A 16,707-nucleotide genomic window follows, 5' to 3' on the forward strand; every position below is an offset into this window, starting at 1 on the left:
AATAGGGCGCCTGGGTGGCTCAGTTGGTTAAGCGACTGCCTTCGGCTCAGGTCATGATCCTGGAGTCCCGGGATCGAGTCCCGCATCGGGCTCCCTGCTCAGCGGGGGGTCTGCTTCTCCCTCTGCCCTCTTCCCTCTCGTGCTGTCTCTCATTCTCTCTCTAATAAATAAATAAAATCTTTAAAAAAAAAAAATAATAAAATAAAATAAAAATATAATAAAATTATGCTCTGAAAGTGTAATAATATCAAGTTCCAGGAAATCACTAATAGAGAAATAATAATTAAGATTACTACATAGTTTTGTTTGTTTAAATAAGATACTCAAATAGATGCTGTCTCCTTACTGAGGATCCCTGCTAGGCAATTCTGCCCTTCAGGATGGTCCTAACTTCACCCTGTTCAACTTTCCAGGGTACTGTACCCTCAGGAATTTCAAACATGTAATCTTAACAGCTGATTTAGGATGATAAAAACCAAGTTAGTATCTCTGTAATTGTTTGAGGTTTTGGACTGGGACTCACTGGAAAATACATTACTGAAAAAAGAGGTAAGCATATTCTGGCATTATAAGCCTAAAACAAACCTTTAACTCATCCTAAATTGATCGCCAAATGAAAACCATTCTTCAGGTTTATGGCAAACATTTACTAATGCAAACTTTATTTATTTTTTTAAAGTAGGCTCCCAGGGGGCGCCTGGGTGGCTCTGTCCTTAAGCGTCTGCCTTCGGCTCAGGTCATGATCCCAGGGTCCTGGGATGAAGCCTGCATCTGGCTCCCTGCTCTGTGGGGGGCCTGCTTCTCCCTCTCCCACTCCCCCTGCTTGTGTTCCCTCTCTGGCTGGCTGTCTCTCTCTGTCAAATAAATAAAATCTTTAAAAAAATAAATAAATAAAGTAGGCTCCCGGCCCAGCATGGAGCCCAACACGGGGCCTGAACTCATCACCCTGATATCAAGACCTGAACTGAGATCAAGAGTCCAACACTCAACCAACTGAGCCAGACTGATGCCCCATAATGCAAATGTACATAAAACAAAGCTGTAGCTCAAGAATTAACTAAAGTGACACTCTGGATTTTGTCTACTGGTATGTTACCTATTAGTTTTCCCACTTTACTTACAAGTTTGTAGGCTATTCTAATAAAAATGAAAAAAGGATGCAACTACATGACACCTCATTAAAAACTCAATTTCTTTACCTGAAGCAGTTCTATTGCTTTTGTGTGCTGCTTTTCACGGCAGAGCTGGGCAGCTTGGATTAATATAGGCAGGAGATGCTCAGGACTTTGGGACTGTAAACTGGCAGATATTTTGCGGCACTGTTCTGCCTAAAAAACAGTATTTCCCCCCACAAAAATAAGCTGGTTAATGCAATTAAACATTAAGTGAATAACCAAAAAGAAAAGGAAGGGGTGGAAGGGGAAGGAACTCAGCTGAAAGACAATAGTGAAGAACTATCTAGGGTAAAAGAACTGGTTTACAGTATCTATTTTCAATTTTCTCCTGTAAGAAAAGATTTCCATTTACTGAATTTAAGCTATGAGTTACAAAAGCATTTAGGAAAGGACTATTTCTTTGGGGGGGGAGCAGAAGGAGAGAGAGAATCTTAAGCAGGCTCCACGCCCAGCTTATAGCCCGACACCCAACATGGGCTCAATCTCACAACCCTGAGATTATGACCTGAGCCAAAATCAAGAGTTGGACGTGTAGGGGCGCCTGGGTGGCTCAGTTGTTAAGCATCTGCCTTCGGCTCAGGTCATGATCCCAGGGTCCTGGGATCGAGCCCCACATCGGGCTCCCTGCTCAGCAGGAAGCCTGCTTCACCCCTCTCTCACTCCCCCGGCTTGTGTTCCTTCTCTCGCTATCAAATAAATAAATAAATAAAAATCTTTAAAAAAAAAAAAAAAGAGTTGGACGTGTAATCCACTGAGCCACCCAGGCGCCCCATGAAAGGACTAGTTCTAAATATTAATTTGGATGCTTAAATTCCAGAGTTTTGTTTAAAAAATGAAAACACAAGTATCACCCTTTGCTTAAAAGCAACAAAATGTATAGGTATTTCTTGCTAAAGTATTCAAGAATAACTTAGCTCAGTTCTAAATAATAAAAATGTTACTGACTCTCACTTTCCCACTGAACACCTCTGCTATGGAAAAGTATGAAATCTTTAGAATTAATGCATATTAGAATGGACCTCCTTAGCATTTATAATTACGCACAAACTAAAATGAAAGACAGATCTTAAACCTATAATTCCAGTTGACATCTTTGATGATTTCTACTTTAATTCAGAGAGATTAGAAATAAGATCATGAGAACAGTATCTCATTTACAAATGTGAATAGTGTTCTCGTCCTCTTAAAAGGCAGCTGTAGACCTTTACAAAGAATTGAGCAAATTACTTGTTTAACAAAATCTATGATATATGACATTCTGAAAAATACATTGGTATAAGACAAACAATATACAAAGATTGAACTGTTACACCCATTATGCCTCATATGCCATACTCCAAAAGGTTTAGCCAGAGCAATGAGAGATTTGTTACCTACCTGGTTTGTGTACATAGCAAGTAAAGCTTTGTTAAACTCTATAGCTTGCAGCTGTTTCTTAGAAAGCTTAAACTCTACTCCTTCTGCATTGGTTAATTTCACCTTCTTCTTGGAGTCAAAGACATTTTGGTCCTGAAAAAGAAAAGTTCATTTGCCATTAACAGCAATCTCAGACTTTAATCTTTTAACACTTCAAGGCTTTATTCCTCTTCCATTTAGTTATTTTATACACAAGAGAGCTTGGAAGATAATACATCTGCCTGGTTAGGTTGTTTAAACCCCTAAGATGCATATAAATTTGTCTTGGGTTCTTGGTTTTCTTTTGATTTACCCTTCCACTAATAACTGCTTGTTTTGAGCTTTTTGAAGAAAAGTACTTACGGACAGAACAAATCTTACAGTGGAAATCAGGACTACAAAGATACAAAGAAATCTGGAATCTACACACTATGCCCTTTAGAATTTAGATGACAAATGAGGAAAGTAATTCTTTCCTCTTTGAAACAGTCATTATGTAAGCAAATCAATAAAATTCAGAAATAGATTCACACCTCTTTTGAAAGCATTTTTAGCAAAAAAATGCCAATGTAACACAGCTACTGTTTTTCTTTTCCTTAAGGTCCTTCTCACCTAGGCAGTAGCTCAAAGAAGCTCAAATTCTCAAACTTCTGTGTGCAGCAAACACAATGTTATCTGCCTTAAAAAAGTCCTGTTAAGAATTACAGAATGTCACATACCTTTCTAGGAAGACAATTAAATTACATGCATCTTGAGGACAAACTGAGCATCTGAATACCTACTGTGTGCACAGTATTCTAGCTTTGTAAATAAGTATCTGCAAATAAGTGATACCCTATGTTTTTGTTTTAGTTTTAAGATTCTATTTACTTATTTGACAGAGAGAGACACAGCGAAAGAGGGAACACAAGCAGGGGGAGTGGGAGAGAAGCAGGCTTCCCGCTGAGCAGGGAGCCCAATGCGGGGCTCGATCCTAGAACCCTGGGATCATGACCTGAGCCAAAGGCAGATGCTAAAGACTGAGCCACCCAGGCGCCCCAATACCCTATGTTTTTTAAACCAGGTCTTCTACTAGTTTGAAGAGTATAAGAAAACAAAGAAGAAATCTAAAATAAATACTTTTTCTGAGTGTGAAGCTTCAAACCAAAGTAAAATTACTTTAATGTACAGCAAAAAACTTTCATATAAATCCTTTTTTTTTTTTAAGATTTTATTTACTTGAGAGAGAGAGAGCACGAGCTGTGGAGAAGGGCAGAGGGAGAGGGAGCAGCAGACTCCCTGCTGAGCAGGAAGCCCAATGCAGGACTCGATCCCAGGACCCCAAGACCATGACCTGAGCCAAAGGCAGACACTTAACCAACTGAGCCACCTAGGCACCCCTCACATAAATCACTTCTTAAGAAACCAGATTTCTAGTTGGTTCTCCTCTGTACTATTTTAATACTTCAATTCATCTTGCATGCCACTTAAACTTTGCTATCATGGCACTTACTCAAAAATTTGATTTTCAGGTGCCTGGGTGGCTCAGTTGGTTAAGCAATTGCCTTCGGCTCAGGTCATGATCCCAGAGTCCCGGGATCGAGTCCCGCATCAGGCTCCCCACTCAGCGGGGAGTCTGCTTCTCCCTCTGACCCTACCCCCTCTGTGCTCTCTCTCTCTCAAATAAATAAAAATTAAAAAAAAAAAAAAAAGATTTTCAAGGCCTTCCATACCTTGGTACCATTCAATCTAAACTTTAAAAAATTTTTAACTAGCATGTATGTATCCTCTTAACTTCTGTTTTCTCTTTCTTCCCATAAGTCATAAGTATTTCTCCATATGTTCACTTGCTTATGCTGTTGTTTAACCCTCAAACCGTAACCCTCTTTTTCAAGGGTCAGCTACAAATTTGCCAGGTCAGAGATCTTTTCTTTCACCAATACTGCAGTTAAAAAGTAAAAAATTTAAACATGCACAATTTTTTTCAATACCAGAATGAGACTTTTAAATGATATAATTATTACCACGGAGTTTCATATTTCTTTTGCATTAGCTATTGAATCCAGCACTATTTTGAATAAAAAGTCTGTTGACTATCTCTCTCCCTCTGTGATCTCTCTTGCTCTCACTCTCTCAAATAAATTTTAAAAAAATCTTTAAAAAATAGAGGTGCCTGGGTGGCTCAGTAGTTAAGCATCTGCCTTCAGCTCAGGTCATGATCTCAGGGTCCTGGGATCGAGCCTCCCATCGGGCTCCCTGCTCAGCGTCGAGTAGTGTCAAATCTGCTTCTCCCTCTCCCTCTGTGATCTCTCTCAAATAAATAAATTTTAAAAAAATCTTTAAAAAAAAGTTTGGTATATAATGACAACAAGATTAAGATATCCAGCGTTGGGTGCCTGGATGGCTCAGTCGTTAAGCGTCTGCCTTCGGCTCAGGTCCTGATCCCAGGATCCTGGAATCGAGCCCCGCATCGGGCTCCCTGCTCCGCAGAAAGCCTGCTTCTCCCTCTCCCACTCCTCCTGCTTGTGTTCACTCTCTCACTGTCTCTCTCTATCAAATAAATAAAATCTTAAAAAAAAAAAGATATCTAGTGTTTTACACACTCTCCTTCCCATATCAGGTAAAAAGAATTTATCCTCACTGGCACTTCAAATAATTCACAAACACACACAAAAAAATCACAAACACAGGCAAGTATATAATGCTGCTAAGATTCAAATGCCAGAATCAATTTTTGAAAATCTAAACCATGCCAAAAGCCTGCAACATCCTATAACTACTACTCTTTCTAGTGCTATTATCTCAGCTCTGGAGACCCTCTGAATTTCTGCTATTGGAGGAAGGAAGTACCATGAAGGACTCTGGAGTCAAGTGATTGGAATCTCAATCCAAGTTCTACCTCTAACAGGCTGTGACCTTATACAAATTACTTAACTCCTTTCAGCCTCAGATTATACTCCTACAAATTGGCAGCAAGTACTGCCACCTAAAAATATAATTGTGGGGGCGCCTGAGTAGTTCAGTCATTAAGCGTCTGCCTTCGGCTCAGGTCATGATCCTGGGGTCCTGGGATCGAGCCCCGCAGCGGGCTCCCTGCTCCACGGGAAGCCTGCTTCTCCCTCTCCCACTCCCCCTGCTTGTGTGTTCCCTCTCTCGCTGTGTCTCTCTGTGTCAAATAAAATATTAAAAAATAAATCAATTAATTAAAAAAAATAAAAATATAATTGTGAAGATGAAATACGATGGCACTTGAAAAATCACAGTTTATCAAAAGAAATCAAATGTTACTTTTCTTATTTTCTACTGATTTCCATTTCAAATCTGAAATGTTCGTCTATTAAAACAATGTTCTAAATGGTGGTTAATTTTACTAGTACAGTAGTCTTTAGGATTGTTTATATTCATACTTGTAATATTTTACATGTGGCTTTGAGGGTGCGCATGTCTCCCTTCCCCCAAAATAAAAACCACTGGAAAGAAAAGAATTACACATAGAAAACTTGTACTCAGACTCACTAGATGAAAATGACACATAAAACATGCACATGCTTAGTATAAAGTCAAAACAATTTATTTTTCAATATATAGATTCTCCACATTATTATAAACTGGGAAAAGGGTAAGACAGTCCAGAGACTGTAACTGCAAAAAAGTTTTATTACCTGAATATAGTTTGCAGAATCATCATTATGAAAGTTAAACTGTGATTGTGATTTTGCTACAACTGGACTGTGTCATGGAAAAAAGAAGTTAACCTGGGATAAAGCTAAGGTAATGTTTTCAATGTAAAATATAAGTGTAAGAAAGCAATGTATATCCCATACCTTGTTAATAGTAATGATGTTGTTTGCAATCACAGCTAGCAATCCCACATCTGTTGGCCTGTGAACAATAAGCAACAGTCAAAAAGAAACAAACCTTTAAAAGAGACTTCACCCCCTATAAAAGACACTTCATTTAAAATAAACTTACTTTAGTTTTATTATTTGATTGTAAAGTTGCAACGCCTCCTCTGTACAACCCTGAAGCTGCAGAATATAGGCCATCTGCCCATGAATGATGGCCAGTTCTGCCTGTGGGTCTTCCTCAGTCCCATCCTAAGAAGAAAAAGAAACTTTTTTTCCCTTGTAAATTTTCCAAATCGATCTCCATATTTATCAAGTATTCCAAACATTCAAAAGGTACACAATCTTAAAGACAACATATCATTTTCAGAAAACTTCCCTTAGAATCAGTTTGTTAAAATTTAGGAATTTGATAAAGGTGATTCCAAAAGCAAATTACTGTGTAGATAAGCGCCAGAAAACGATAAAAGATTGGTGAAAAGGCTAACAACTGTAAGGATTCTATAATGAAACTACTTCATAACTGTCTTTAAGACAATTGGAAATCATGACTGTTGGATTATTTGTGGTTCATTTAAGAAATATGCATGGGATTCCTATGAAAGGACCCGTATTCAAAGATCTGAGCCTTGCATATAAAATAAGAGAATGAATTTATTAATATAAATTTAAAATAAAATATATATGGCATATAAAAATTCTAGTATTGTAATTTCCCAGCCTAAGACTCCATCAAATAATTGATCAAGAGGATTTTTACTGTGATTATTTAATAAATCACCACCTATTCCAACAAGTCAATAAATACTACAATGAAGTGCCCTATAAATTTATATTAGTCAGAAGTGTAAAATTTGGGTTTAATAAGAGTGGAATACTTACAGAATCTTCTGATAATGAACGGCGGCAAAGATCTATGGGGAAAAAATAGTTTTAAAATTAATATTGCAGGGTAACTCCCATTCCTTTCACCATTCTGAAGAGCAAGAATTAAATTCTTGGGCAGAAGATTTCAAGATAATTTTAATAACAAGCAAATTTGGAAATTTATTATTAGCATCAACATAAATAATAATAAACATTACATAAATACCATCAGTCCCTGCCTATTCTAGCTCTCTGGCATTTTTCTTTCATTTGTAATCTCTAGGTTAAAAAAAATTTTAAGGGCATTTAAAAAATATAAATGTTAACAAATGTTGATTGCAAAAAATCAATGACAAAAAAGTAGTAAAGACAAGAACCCCACCACCAAGAGATAACCATTATTAGCACTGTCATTACTATTTTTTAAATGCAAATGCACAGCCGCTTTTAAAATGAAAGTGTGATATGATATTCTACATACTATTTTGAAACCTACCTTCCCCATTTAATATATTGTGGACATCTTTCTATTATAATAAATACAGATCTACAATTTTTTTTTAAGATTTATTTATTTTAGAGAGGGAGGGAGTGAGGGAGCAAGGAGAGAAGCAGGCTCCCCGATGGGCATGGAGCCTGATGTGGGGCTAGATCCCAGGACCCACGAGATCACGACCTGAGCCAAAACAGAGTAGGACCCTTAATGGACTGAGCCACCCAGGTGCCCCCATATCTACATTTTTATTTTGAAGACTGCATGGTAACCTATTTTGTGGTCATGGTAAAACTCAGCCAATCCTCTCATAGGACAGAAACTCATGATGTTTCTAATTTTTTTATTATGACCATCCCTTCAATTAGCACTCATAAACATACATATATGAATTTATCTAATTATTTCCTTACAATAAATTTCTTCATTTATCTAATTATTATTAATTAATCTAATTATTTCCTTAAAATGAAATCCTTGGATCAAAGGGTATGCAAATTTTAAATCCGCCACACATCACCAAACTGCCCACTGCAAAGTCAGTATTACTTTTACACTCAAAACTTCCATGTATAAGAATGTCCTTTTCCCACACCACTGTCAATACTGGGTATAATCAAGAAATTATAAATCTCAATCATACTTTTCTTCTCATGATGCTCCAACTTCTGCTTTTATTTTAACCTTCAACATTAAAAATTGACCCTGCTTCACCTTTTTTCCCTCCCCATCACTGCAGTCCCTGCATCACTTTTATAGCTTCCAGGGAAATATGTATGCAGAAGAAAAGTCTACATCTTTCTGGAGTTGAAACCAAACATAAGCTAATAAGACTATTTTTCTTTTTTTCTTAATTAAAGCTTCAAAGCATATAAATGTTATATATGACAACATACTAAATGGAGTTAAAACTGTGCTTGAATAGTGTTACCAATATAAATGCAGTGTATGTGCATGCGTGCACGTACACACAAAGGCACACTGATTATCACTGAACTTGAGTACCCTAGTTTAATAATGATAACCAATATTTATTGGATGCTTATGTTATATGCCATGTACTGCTGTAAATGCTTGATGTTAACTCAATTTACATTTAATATTCACAGTAACTTATTAAAAACCTCCTCAAAAATAAGGTCTGGTATGGATGAAAATGGACAAGTACTCTGGCTTAGGGATTAGACAGAAATAGGGGAGACATGCTAAAATGCCAAGAGAAAAGCTAGATGAATTTTGAGAAATTCCCACTGCATCAATAATTTCCAATTATAAATCTCACAAAAATCAAATACAATTTTTGGAAATACTGTTTTAAGTTATATGCACATTACAATTACACATAATTTTAATAAACTTCCAACCTTCAGCTTTTTGTAGGATTTTCATTGCTTGGCTCAGCTGGCCTTGTCCTATCAGAGCACATGCAGCATTGTAGCACAGTTCGTGTGTCCCTTCTTGGAGGCCCAAGTTCTCCTGTCATGGAGCAAAATACCAGTCAAACACTAGACAGGAATATTGTTTCATAGCTGTGTGGGTACACAGGGATACTCACTGGAACTACTTTTTCCCAATTGCTTTGAGCTGCAACAACTGCTGAAAGGTTTGTTTTTCTCTCTTCATCATAATCATCTTGGGAGTTTCGGACAAGATCTCTATACACCGCTAAGCATTCATCATAGCGTTCTAACCGGTATAACTAGGGAGACGAACACCAAGTAAGAGATCAGAGGAGAAGACATAGTATTATGTCTCAAACATCATACAAACCCTTTTTTGAATCACTAAGTAAGAAACCTTATTCAGCATGATACGGGCAATCAACAGTTTTTCCTTTGCAATTTTTCAATTAGTTCTGTGTGCTACTAATACTTTCAAAAACTTGCAATGAATGAATCTCTACTATACTGTAGATTTGTAGTCATGATTCAGATAGAAGTCATTGTATTTACTTCCTTCCTGAGGTTAGGGAAATGCCTAAGTGGGTTTTGAAAGAAAACATTTCCAAAGAAATCACCCTGCTACCTAAATCTGACTTACAATGAAAAAATTTTCCCACCCACAAAATGATTGTTAAGCCCCCGTGAACAGGAACAAAATTAGATGTTAACAACAGGACTTAATATTTTCTAAGAGTTCATTATATTAAATCTTTATTTCCTTTTCCCAGAAACCAGCTAATATAGGGTTAATAATCAAGTACACAAAACATAATTCCTGCTTATTTCATTCAAGTTGTTCTCAAAGGGTAATAACTGCCACTCTGGGTAAATTAAGTCAACTTTGTATGACAGAGACTGATGCCCTTCATCAAACTCAAAATGCTGGAATTTACCCTAAATTTGCCCAGCTTACCTTAAAAGTTCTTTATAAACCTACAATCCATGAACTTGTCCAAATCTTTCTCCAACCTGTATGTATTATTAAACTCTTAGTATCTCTTGGAGACAATACATTGATTACATTATTTGCCCTTACTGACATTTTAAAAATCTTTAAGAGGGTTTTGTTAGTTCTACTAAAACATTTGTCCTCTCATCATTAACAGCTTTATTTTTACAGTAGGCTTAATTAAATATCTCAAACCCTTTCAGAATAAGAGTTTTAGGGAATTCATAAACTAGTTAAATTCATCCAAATTCTTATTTATCACGATTTACTTTATTTTAACCTTAAAACAAAATGTGTTAAAAACTAGAAATATAATTTCAAAACTGTGAAGGCCATCAAAACCGGCCTTCATCTTTCCAACTAAAATCAAAATTTCATAGGATAGTTTTTAATTCTAATTTTCTAATTACCCTGAAGAAATAATTTATTCATAGAATATTATATATGCAACTGTTTGTGTGAAGATCAAGAAGAGGGAATATGTTCAAACCTCAAGAATTGGTTTGGTGGCAAGTTTTGTGGAGCATCAGGATGGGCTGAGGTTCCTCATCCCTGCTCCTCACTACAGGTACAGTCATGCCCACTCAGGATGATTGTCAACATGTATTTTAAAGCAGTAATTACCACTTGTCCATAAAGCTCCTTTAATTTGTCTGTCTGCTGATTGGCACTTTCTATTGTCTTCAAGGCATTTTCAATCCTGTTCAGCCTGTACTCACAATATGCCTTCTCAAAGGAAAGAGAGTTACTGAAAAAGAAAAAAACCAATATCTAATCATTAGCTAACACTGCAAAGCATCCACTGTATGCCAGACACTGCTGTAAGTACCTGATCCATATTAAGTCATTTAATCTCCATTAACAACAGATGAGGAAACTGACAAAGTGTAGTAACATGCCTGAAAATCAGTTCCCAAGTGGCAGATAATATTACATCCATTTCCCTTGCCTCTCTTGCTTTCATGGATATTCTTTGAAACAAACATTTAAGAATGAAATCATGAATCAGCTAAATAACTAATTGTCTTAGATAAAAAAACAATCTGAGCACTCTTTTATTTTTTCAAGATTTTGTTTTTCAGTAATCTTCACACCCAACATGGGACTCAAACTCACAACCCTGAGATCGAGTCATGTGCTCCACCGACTGAGCCAGCCAGGTGCCCCTGAACACTATTTTAAATGGGTTATTACAGAAGTTTCTTAAATCTACTAATCAAATAATAAGCCCTATAAAGCTGCTTTAAATGTGTTCAAAAAACAAATGAATAGCAAAGAAAAGGTAACTAAAATCTTAAAAGAACATAGTACTTGTAACCAAACAACTGATAAACATACAACAATAAAAACATTACCTATCTACATTGACAACTCATCACATTAACGTGACACTTGAAACTCATTTTGGAGTTTCATTTATTTATTTTTAAAGATTTTATTCATTTATTTGACAGAGGGGAAGAAAGCACAAGCAGGGGGAGCGGCAGGCAGGGGGAGAGGGTGAAGCAGGCTCCCCGATGTGGGGCTCGATCCCAGGACCCTGGGATCATGACCTGAGCTGAAGGCAGATGCTTAACCAACTAAGTCACTCAGGCGACCCTCATTTTGGAGTTTTAACCATAACCCATGATGAAGAATATTTATCAAGCAAATGACAATATCCTTTATTTACTTGCCTAAAAAAAATTATTTGAAAATCTCCCTATGTCACAAAATAACCAAAATTCAAGATACTGAATTTTAGTATAAACATGTTTACTAGAAAGTAGTGTCCCCTTTACTTTTTTATTTTTATTGAAGTTTTAAAATTAGTTTTCAATCTTTCTGTATAGATATGGCTCAAACTGCCCCCATACCAAAAGGTATATGCTAAGAGGTTTTACTCCCACTGCTATTCACATCTATCTTGCTCTCCTTTACCTCCAAGTGACTTTTATTCACTGTTTCTTCACCTAGTGTTTGTTTTTGCAAATACAGGAAAATACACATATAAATTCTTATATCCTCCTTTTCTTATACAAAAAGTATACTATATAGTTGTTGACCTCTGAACATGGGTTTGAACTGCATGAGCCCACTTATATGTGGATTTTTTTCAATAAATACAGTATAGCATCTTAGATGTATTTTCTCTTATGATTTTAATACCATTTTCTTTCCTATAGCCTACTTCATTCTAAAAATATAGTATATAATACATATAACATAAAAATACGTGTTAATCAACTGTTTATGTCATCTGTTAGGCCTCCAGTCAATAGTAGGCTATGAGTACAGTTTTTGAGGAGTCTAAAGTTATACACAGATTTTCGACTACGTGGAGGGTTGGTGCCCCTAACCCCTGAGATATTGAAGGGTCAACTGTACACTGTTTTTAACTTTATAAGCCAGTATTTCATTAAAGAATAAATATGCTGCAAAAAACTTTATTTCAATACACATTTCTTTGCGGCTTAGGCATAACTGTAAAGAAAAATCATATTACAGTAAAAATTTAGAATATAAATTCACATTTCGTGAAATGATGAAATAAATGAAAAAGATTAACAACAACAACAAATGCTAGATATTCTAAAGACTGCTAAAGAACTCTGACACCGAATGATCTTGACCTAAAATCATACTCACCTTAACACTTCTCAAAGGAGGTAGGCATGGAAGTCAGGTGAAGACTGCCATACCATCCTAAAGGCCTCTACTTATACATCCCTACCCTACATGTTCCTCCCTCTCTGCCTTTTTTTTCTTTAATTAAACTTCTGAGTTGTTCTCCTTATGTCCTCCAAGAATTCATTACATTTATGACCCATATCCTTCAGCAGTTTACCTGCTTCTTAGTGGTTCAAAGGGAAGACAGAGGTAAAGAAAAATGCTCCCTAAGGCAGAAAAAAAACAAAGATACTATTGCTCCTGGGCGCCTGGGTGGCTCAGTCGGTTAAGTGTCTGCCTTCGGCTCAGGTCATGATCTCAGGGTCCTGGGATCGAGGCCCACATCAGGCTCCTTGCTCAGCGGGCAGCCTGCTTCTCCCTCTGCCCTGCTGCTCCCCCAGCTTGTGCTCTTTCTGTCAAGTAAATAAATAAAATCTTAAAAAAAAAAAAAGGTGCTATTGCTCCTTCCAGTTTCAGAAATACTATTGCTAAGCAAAAAAGGTAAAAAAATCACTGAATAGTGAGGGAAAAAAAACCCATGGAAATGTTTATAGCTATGGTAACGATTATTTCTAATAACGGCACAAACAACTAACTGAATCACTTACTTGGCTAACACTTTAGTGTGAGTATTGATGACATTCAAGGCTTCCTTGAAACTTCCATTTTGGATAAGGCATACCACTTTACAGTGTAGGGCAGTTACGTCATCCTTGTTGATCTGCAGTACTAGAGAACAATTTTAGGAAAAATTTTAAAATCCATTCCCTTCTCACATTTTTACTAAATTTTCCCACCCCCTGCTTCAAGAAGCTACATTTCCAATTTTATTGCAGCAACAATCAGTTGAAACATTTAAAAAAAAAAATGACCGATCTTCATTTTTAACTTAAGAAGTGAAAAAAGGACAGTTATAATTTAGTAAGATTTCCAATGAGATAGATTTCCAAGATGCTTGTAGCAAAAATAAATATTTAAATAATGAAATAAAGGAGAAAGGAGCTATCTCCTCCAGCTTTTTCACCTTAGGACACATGCTACATCCTACATATTTCATTAGTTCACCAAGAAAGAAAAAAGTTCATGTAGAATTTGGAAGCAAATGACTTAGGTTTGAGTACAAGCTTGTCATTAGTGTCTTCAGGTCATGGGCAAATCATTTCACAGCAAAATGTCAGTTTTCTGATCTGCAAAACTAGTATGAAAGTTATAAAGAAGATTAAATGAGAATACTTTAGAAAAATCTATAAGCTGTAAAGTATACAAATGCAACTTATTTTGCTGGCAGTATTTCCAAAAACCATTCAATATTTCCCTTTTCACCTAAGACGACCGAGCAAAAGAGGACAAGGAAAGACTCAGGTGGCAAAGTTTGAAAGCTAAACAGCTGTTCAGTGTAAAAATGACCACAATCACTCCCCTTGCCCCTGGGTAACATTAGGAACCCAATTCTGTGTAAGAATCATATAAATTTTTACCAATTAAGAAAATATGTATTGATCAACAAACTGAAAAAAAAAAAACGTGATTAAATAATTCCTGCAAATACTTACTACACTGCTACTGAATAGTACTGGTTGCAGGTTTAGCCAAAAGCTAGTTAATTCAAAACAAGTTTAAGAATAACATTAACTCTAATCAGTAGCTATTTTCCTTAATGTCTGAAATTACCAAAAGTGCACTGTGGCATAATCACTTCTTTTTACATTAACAATAGGATATTGAAAATTACATAATCCTGTATGCTACTGACATACTTTGTATGTTACTGCTTTAAACAGCCAAACCCTGTCTTGGTAATCACTTTTCAAATCTACCAAGTACAGGCTGCATCTTCAGTAAAGAATTTACCATGACAGCATTAAAAAACAAACAAAACAAAACAAAACAAAAGCATGGCCCTATTACAATTACATAGTAAAGGATAAATGAATATAATGAGTAAACCTCACACCAAAGGCAGTTGACTCAAGATTTACCAGTTACGGGGCAAAAAGCCCCCCAAAACCGAAAAACAAACAAAAAAAACCAGGCCAAACTTTTCTTCCGACGTAATTTCAAATGTTATTTCAAATGTGCTTTCACACACACATTTTCTGATCTAATGACACTGGAGAGAGGTTTTATCTATGAGACTGACAGGCCTATCATCCATATCCAGCCCTTTTCCCTCTCCGGAGTCTGTACAGCTTCCACCTTGTCAGCACCAGCTTCTAAACTACGTGTCCCTAGCAGATTCCTCCCTCCGATGCGGCAGAAAAAGCTCCCTCAGCAATACTGTCTTGATCACTCCTCTAAAGGGAAGGAGAAAAGGTGGTGATGTGAGATATTTCCGAATTAAGGAGCAAAAACGGAGGAGTCGGATAAGAAAACAGTTTGAAAGAGACGCATGGAGTTGCGGTCTCTTTAAATTCCACGCTCACTACCCAGCGGTGGATAAAGAGGGAAGTACACGTGGCTCTAAGCAACCCAGGACCTTGGGTTGATCTGGTGGAGCAGAGGGGCTGCAACCCACGCCCATCGGGCGTTCGGGCCCCCGAGCCGCGGGCGGCGATCTCCGATCCCCGCGTCTACTCGGAGGTGGTCGCGCGCGCCGAAAGGAGGCCGCGTCCTCTCTGCGGCTTGGGCCCGCCCCAACGCCCGCCCCGACACTTACTCTTGTTGACGGTCTTAAGAGCGCGCGTGAAGTCACCGTTCTGGCCATAACGGTTCACTTCACTCCAGAGCGCAGGCACCGAAACCCCCCCGCCGCCGCCGCTCGCCATCTTGGAGAAGACGCGGGGAGGGGCGGGACGACCTCTGCCCCGGAAGAGGATTTCGGAGGTGGCCAAGCGGAGGAGGAAGCCGGTGGTTGCTAAGCGGTTTGGAGTCGGAAACGCACTTATCCCTGAGTCTGTGTGGGAGATCGTAATCTTAGCGGTGTTCGCTAGAAATTTGCGTGGATAGATAGAATCGATACACCTTACCTGAAACTTGTCTGAAGGAACGAAGTGTCGGACCCTGGGAGGGGGTTGAGAAGGGGTTCACCAGATAGTTTCGGCTCAAAGCAGCCTGCTTTTCTGGGGCTACCGCTGCTGGCGAAGCAGCACCTTCTTCCTACGAGGCGGAGCTGAGTGACGATCTGTGGAAGAGAAAAAGAGGTCTATAGGGTGGTAAAGTACCAACTAGAAGCCTTAGGGAGTCCTTTGAAGGAGAGTGGGAGAGAGACGGCTTCTCTTTGCTGCTGGAGAGTACTTCATAGAGGAATTGTATTTGAAAAGGATCTTGAAAGATGATTTAGGAAAACCTGGGGTTGGGTCTGAGTAAAATTCTAGCAGAGAAGCGAATATGAGGAAAGGCACAGAAGAAAAAAGAACCAACAAGTGCAAAGCACGTTTGATGAAACCCTCTTGGCTGCACTGTGAGCTCCAGTTCAGGAACAGTCAGCAATAAGGCCAAAGGACGTGTAAGCGGTGAGAATGTCCAGGCTCAGTTCCTGGCTCTGCGACCCTAGATGTCTGACTGTGAGCAAGTTATTTATCAGAGTCCCAGTTTTCCCGACTGTAAAATAGGGAAAATATTATTGTTCTGGGGATAACATAGACTTCATGCATCCTGGCATTTACTGGCACTCAATACAAAGACATAGGAGGTTAGGGTTTTTGTCAGAGCTTAAATATCAAGATATGTTTGAAGGTCAGAACAGAGTACCTCTTGAGTGCTCTTAAAAAAGACAGGACATTTTATTGAACGCCTCTGCGGACCCAAATATTGTCAAAATCCTACTAACTCCTGCCATTTCCTTTCTCTCTCCCAGCATTCTATTCTTTTTATCCCTCAATATTTCTGTACCTGGTTCCAGATTTTAAAAATTACTTCTTTGACCTTGCAGACTAGACAACATTCCCCATTACTCTCTAATACAGCTCTGTAC

At 37.8% G+C, this 16,707-nt stretch overlaps 1 protein-coding gene across 1 annotated transcript in view; it reads right to left on the bottom strand.

The window, feature by feature from the left end:
* Positions 1-15,611, bottom strand: part of SRP72 (signal recognition particle 72) — a 31,233-nt gene extending 15,622 nt beyond the window's left edge. The window contains exons 1-10 of the mRNA XM_081812357.1: positions 15,451-15,611; positions 13,403-13,523; positions 10,770-10,893; positions 9,310-9,453; positions 9,119-9,230; positions 7,277-7,308; positions 6,522-6,646; positions 6,374-6,431; positions 2,553-2,684; positions 1,200-1,328 (exon numbers count right to left, since the gene is read on the bottom strand). Of these exons, the coding sequence (XP_081668483.1) occupies positions 1,200-1,328; positions 2,553-2,684; positions 6,374-6,431; positions 6,522-6,646; positions 7,277-7,308; positions 9,119-9,230; positions 9,310-9,453; positions 10,770-10,893; positions 13,403-13,523; positions 15,451-15,559 (1,086 nt within the window). The 5' untranslated portion in view covers positions 15,560-15,611. The remainder of the gene's footprint in view (positions 1-1,199; positions 1,329-2,552; positions 2,685-6,373; positions 6,432-6,521; positions 6,647-7,276; positions 7,309-9,118; positions 9,231-9,309; positions 9,454-10,769; positions 10,894-13,402; positions 13,524-15,450) is intronic.
* Between the last annotated feature and the right edge of the window lie 1,096 nt (positions 15,612-16,707).

This window comes from Leptonychotes weddellii, chromosome 2 (assembly GCF_054177405.1).
Source record: "Leptonychotes weddellii isolate Sample4059 chromosome 2, ASM5417740v2, whole genome shotgun sequence".
NCBI lineage: Eukaryota > Metazoa > Chordata > Mammalia > Carnivora > Phocidae > Leptonychotes > Leptonychotes weddellii.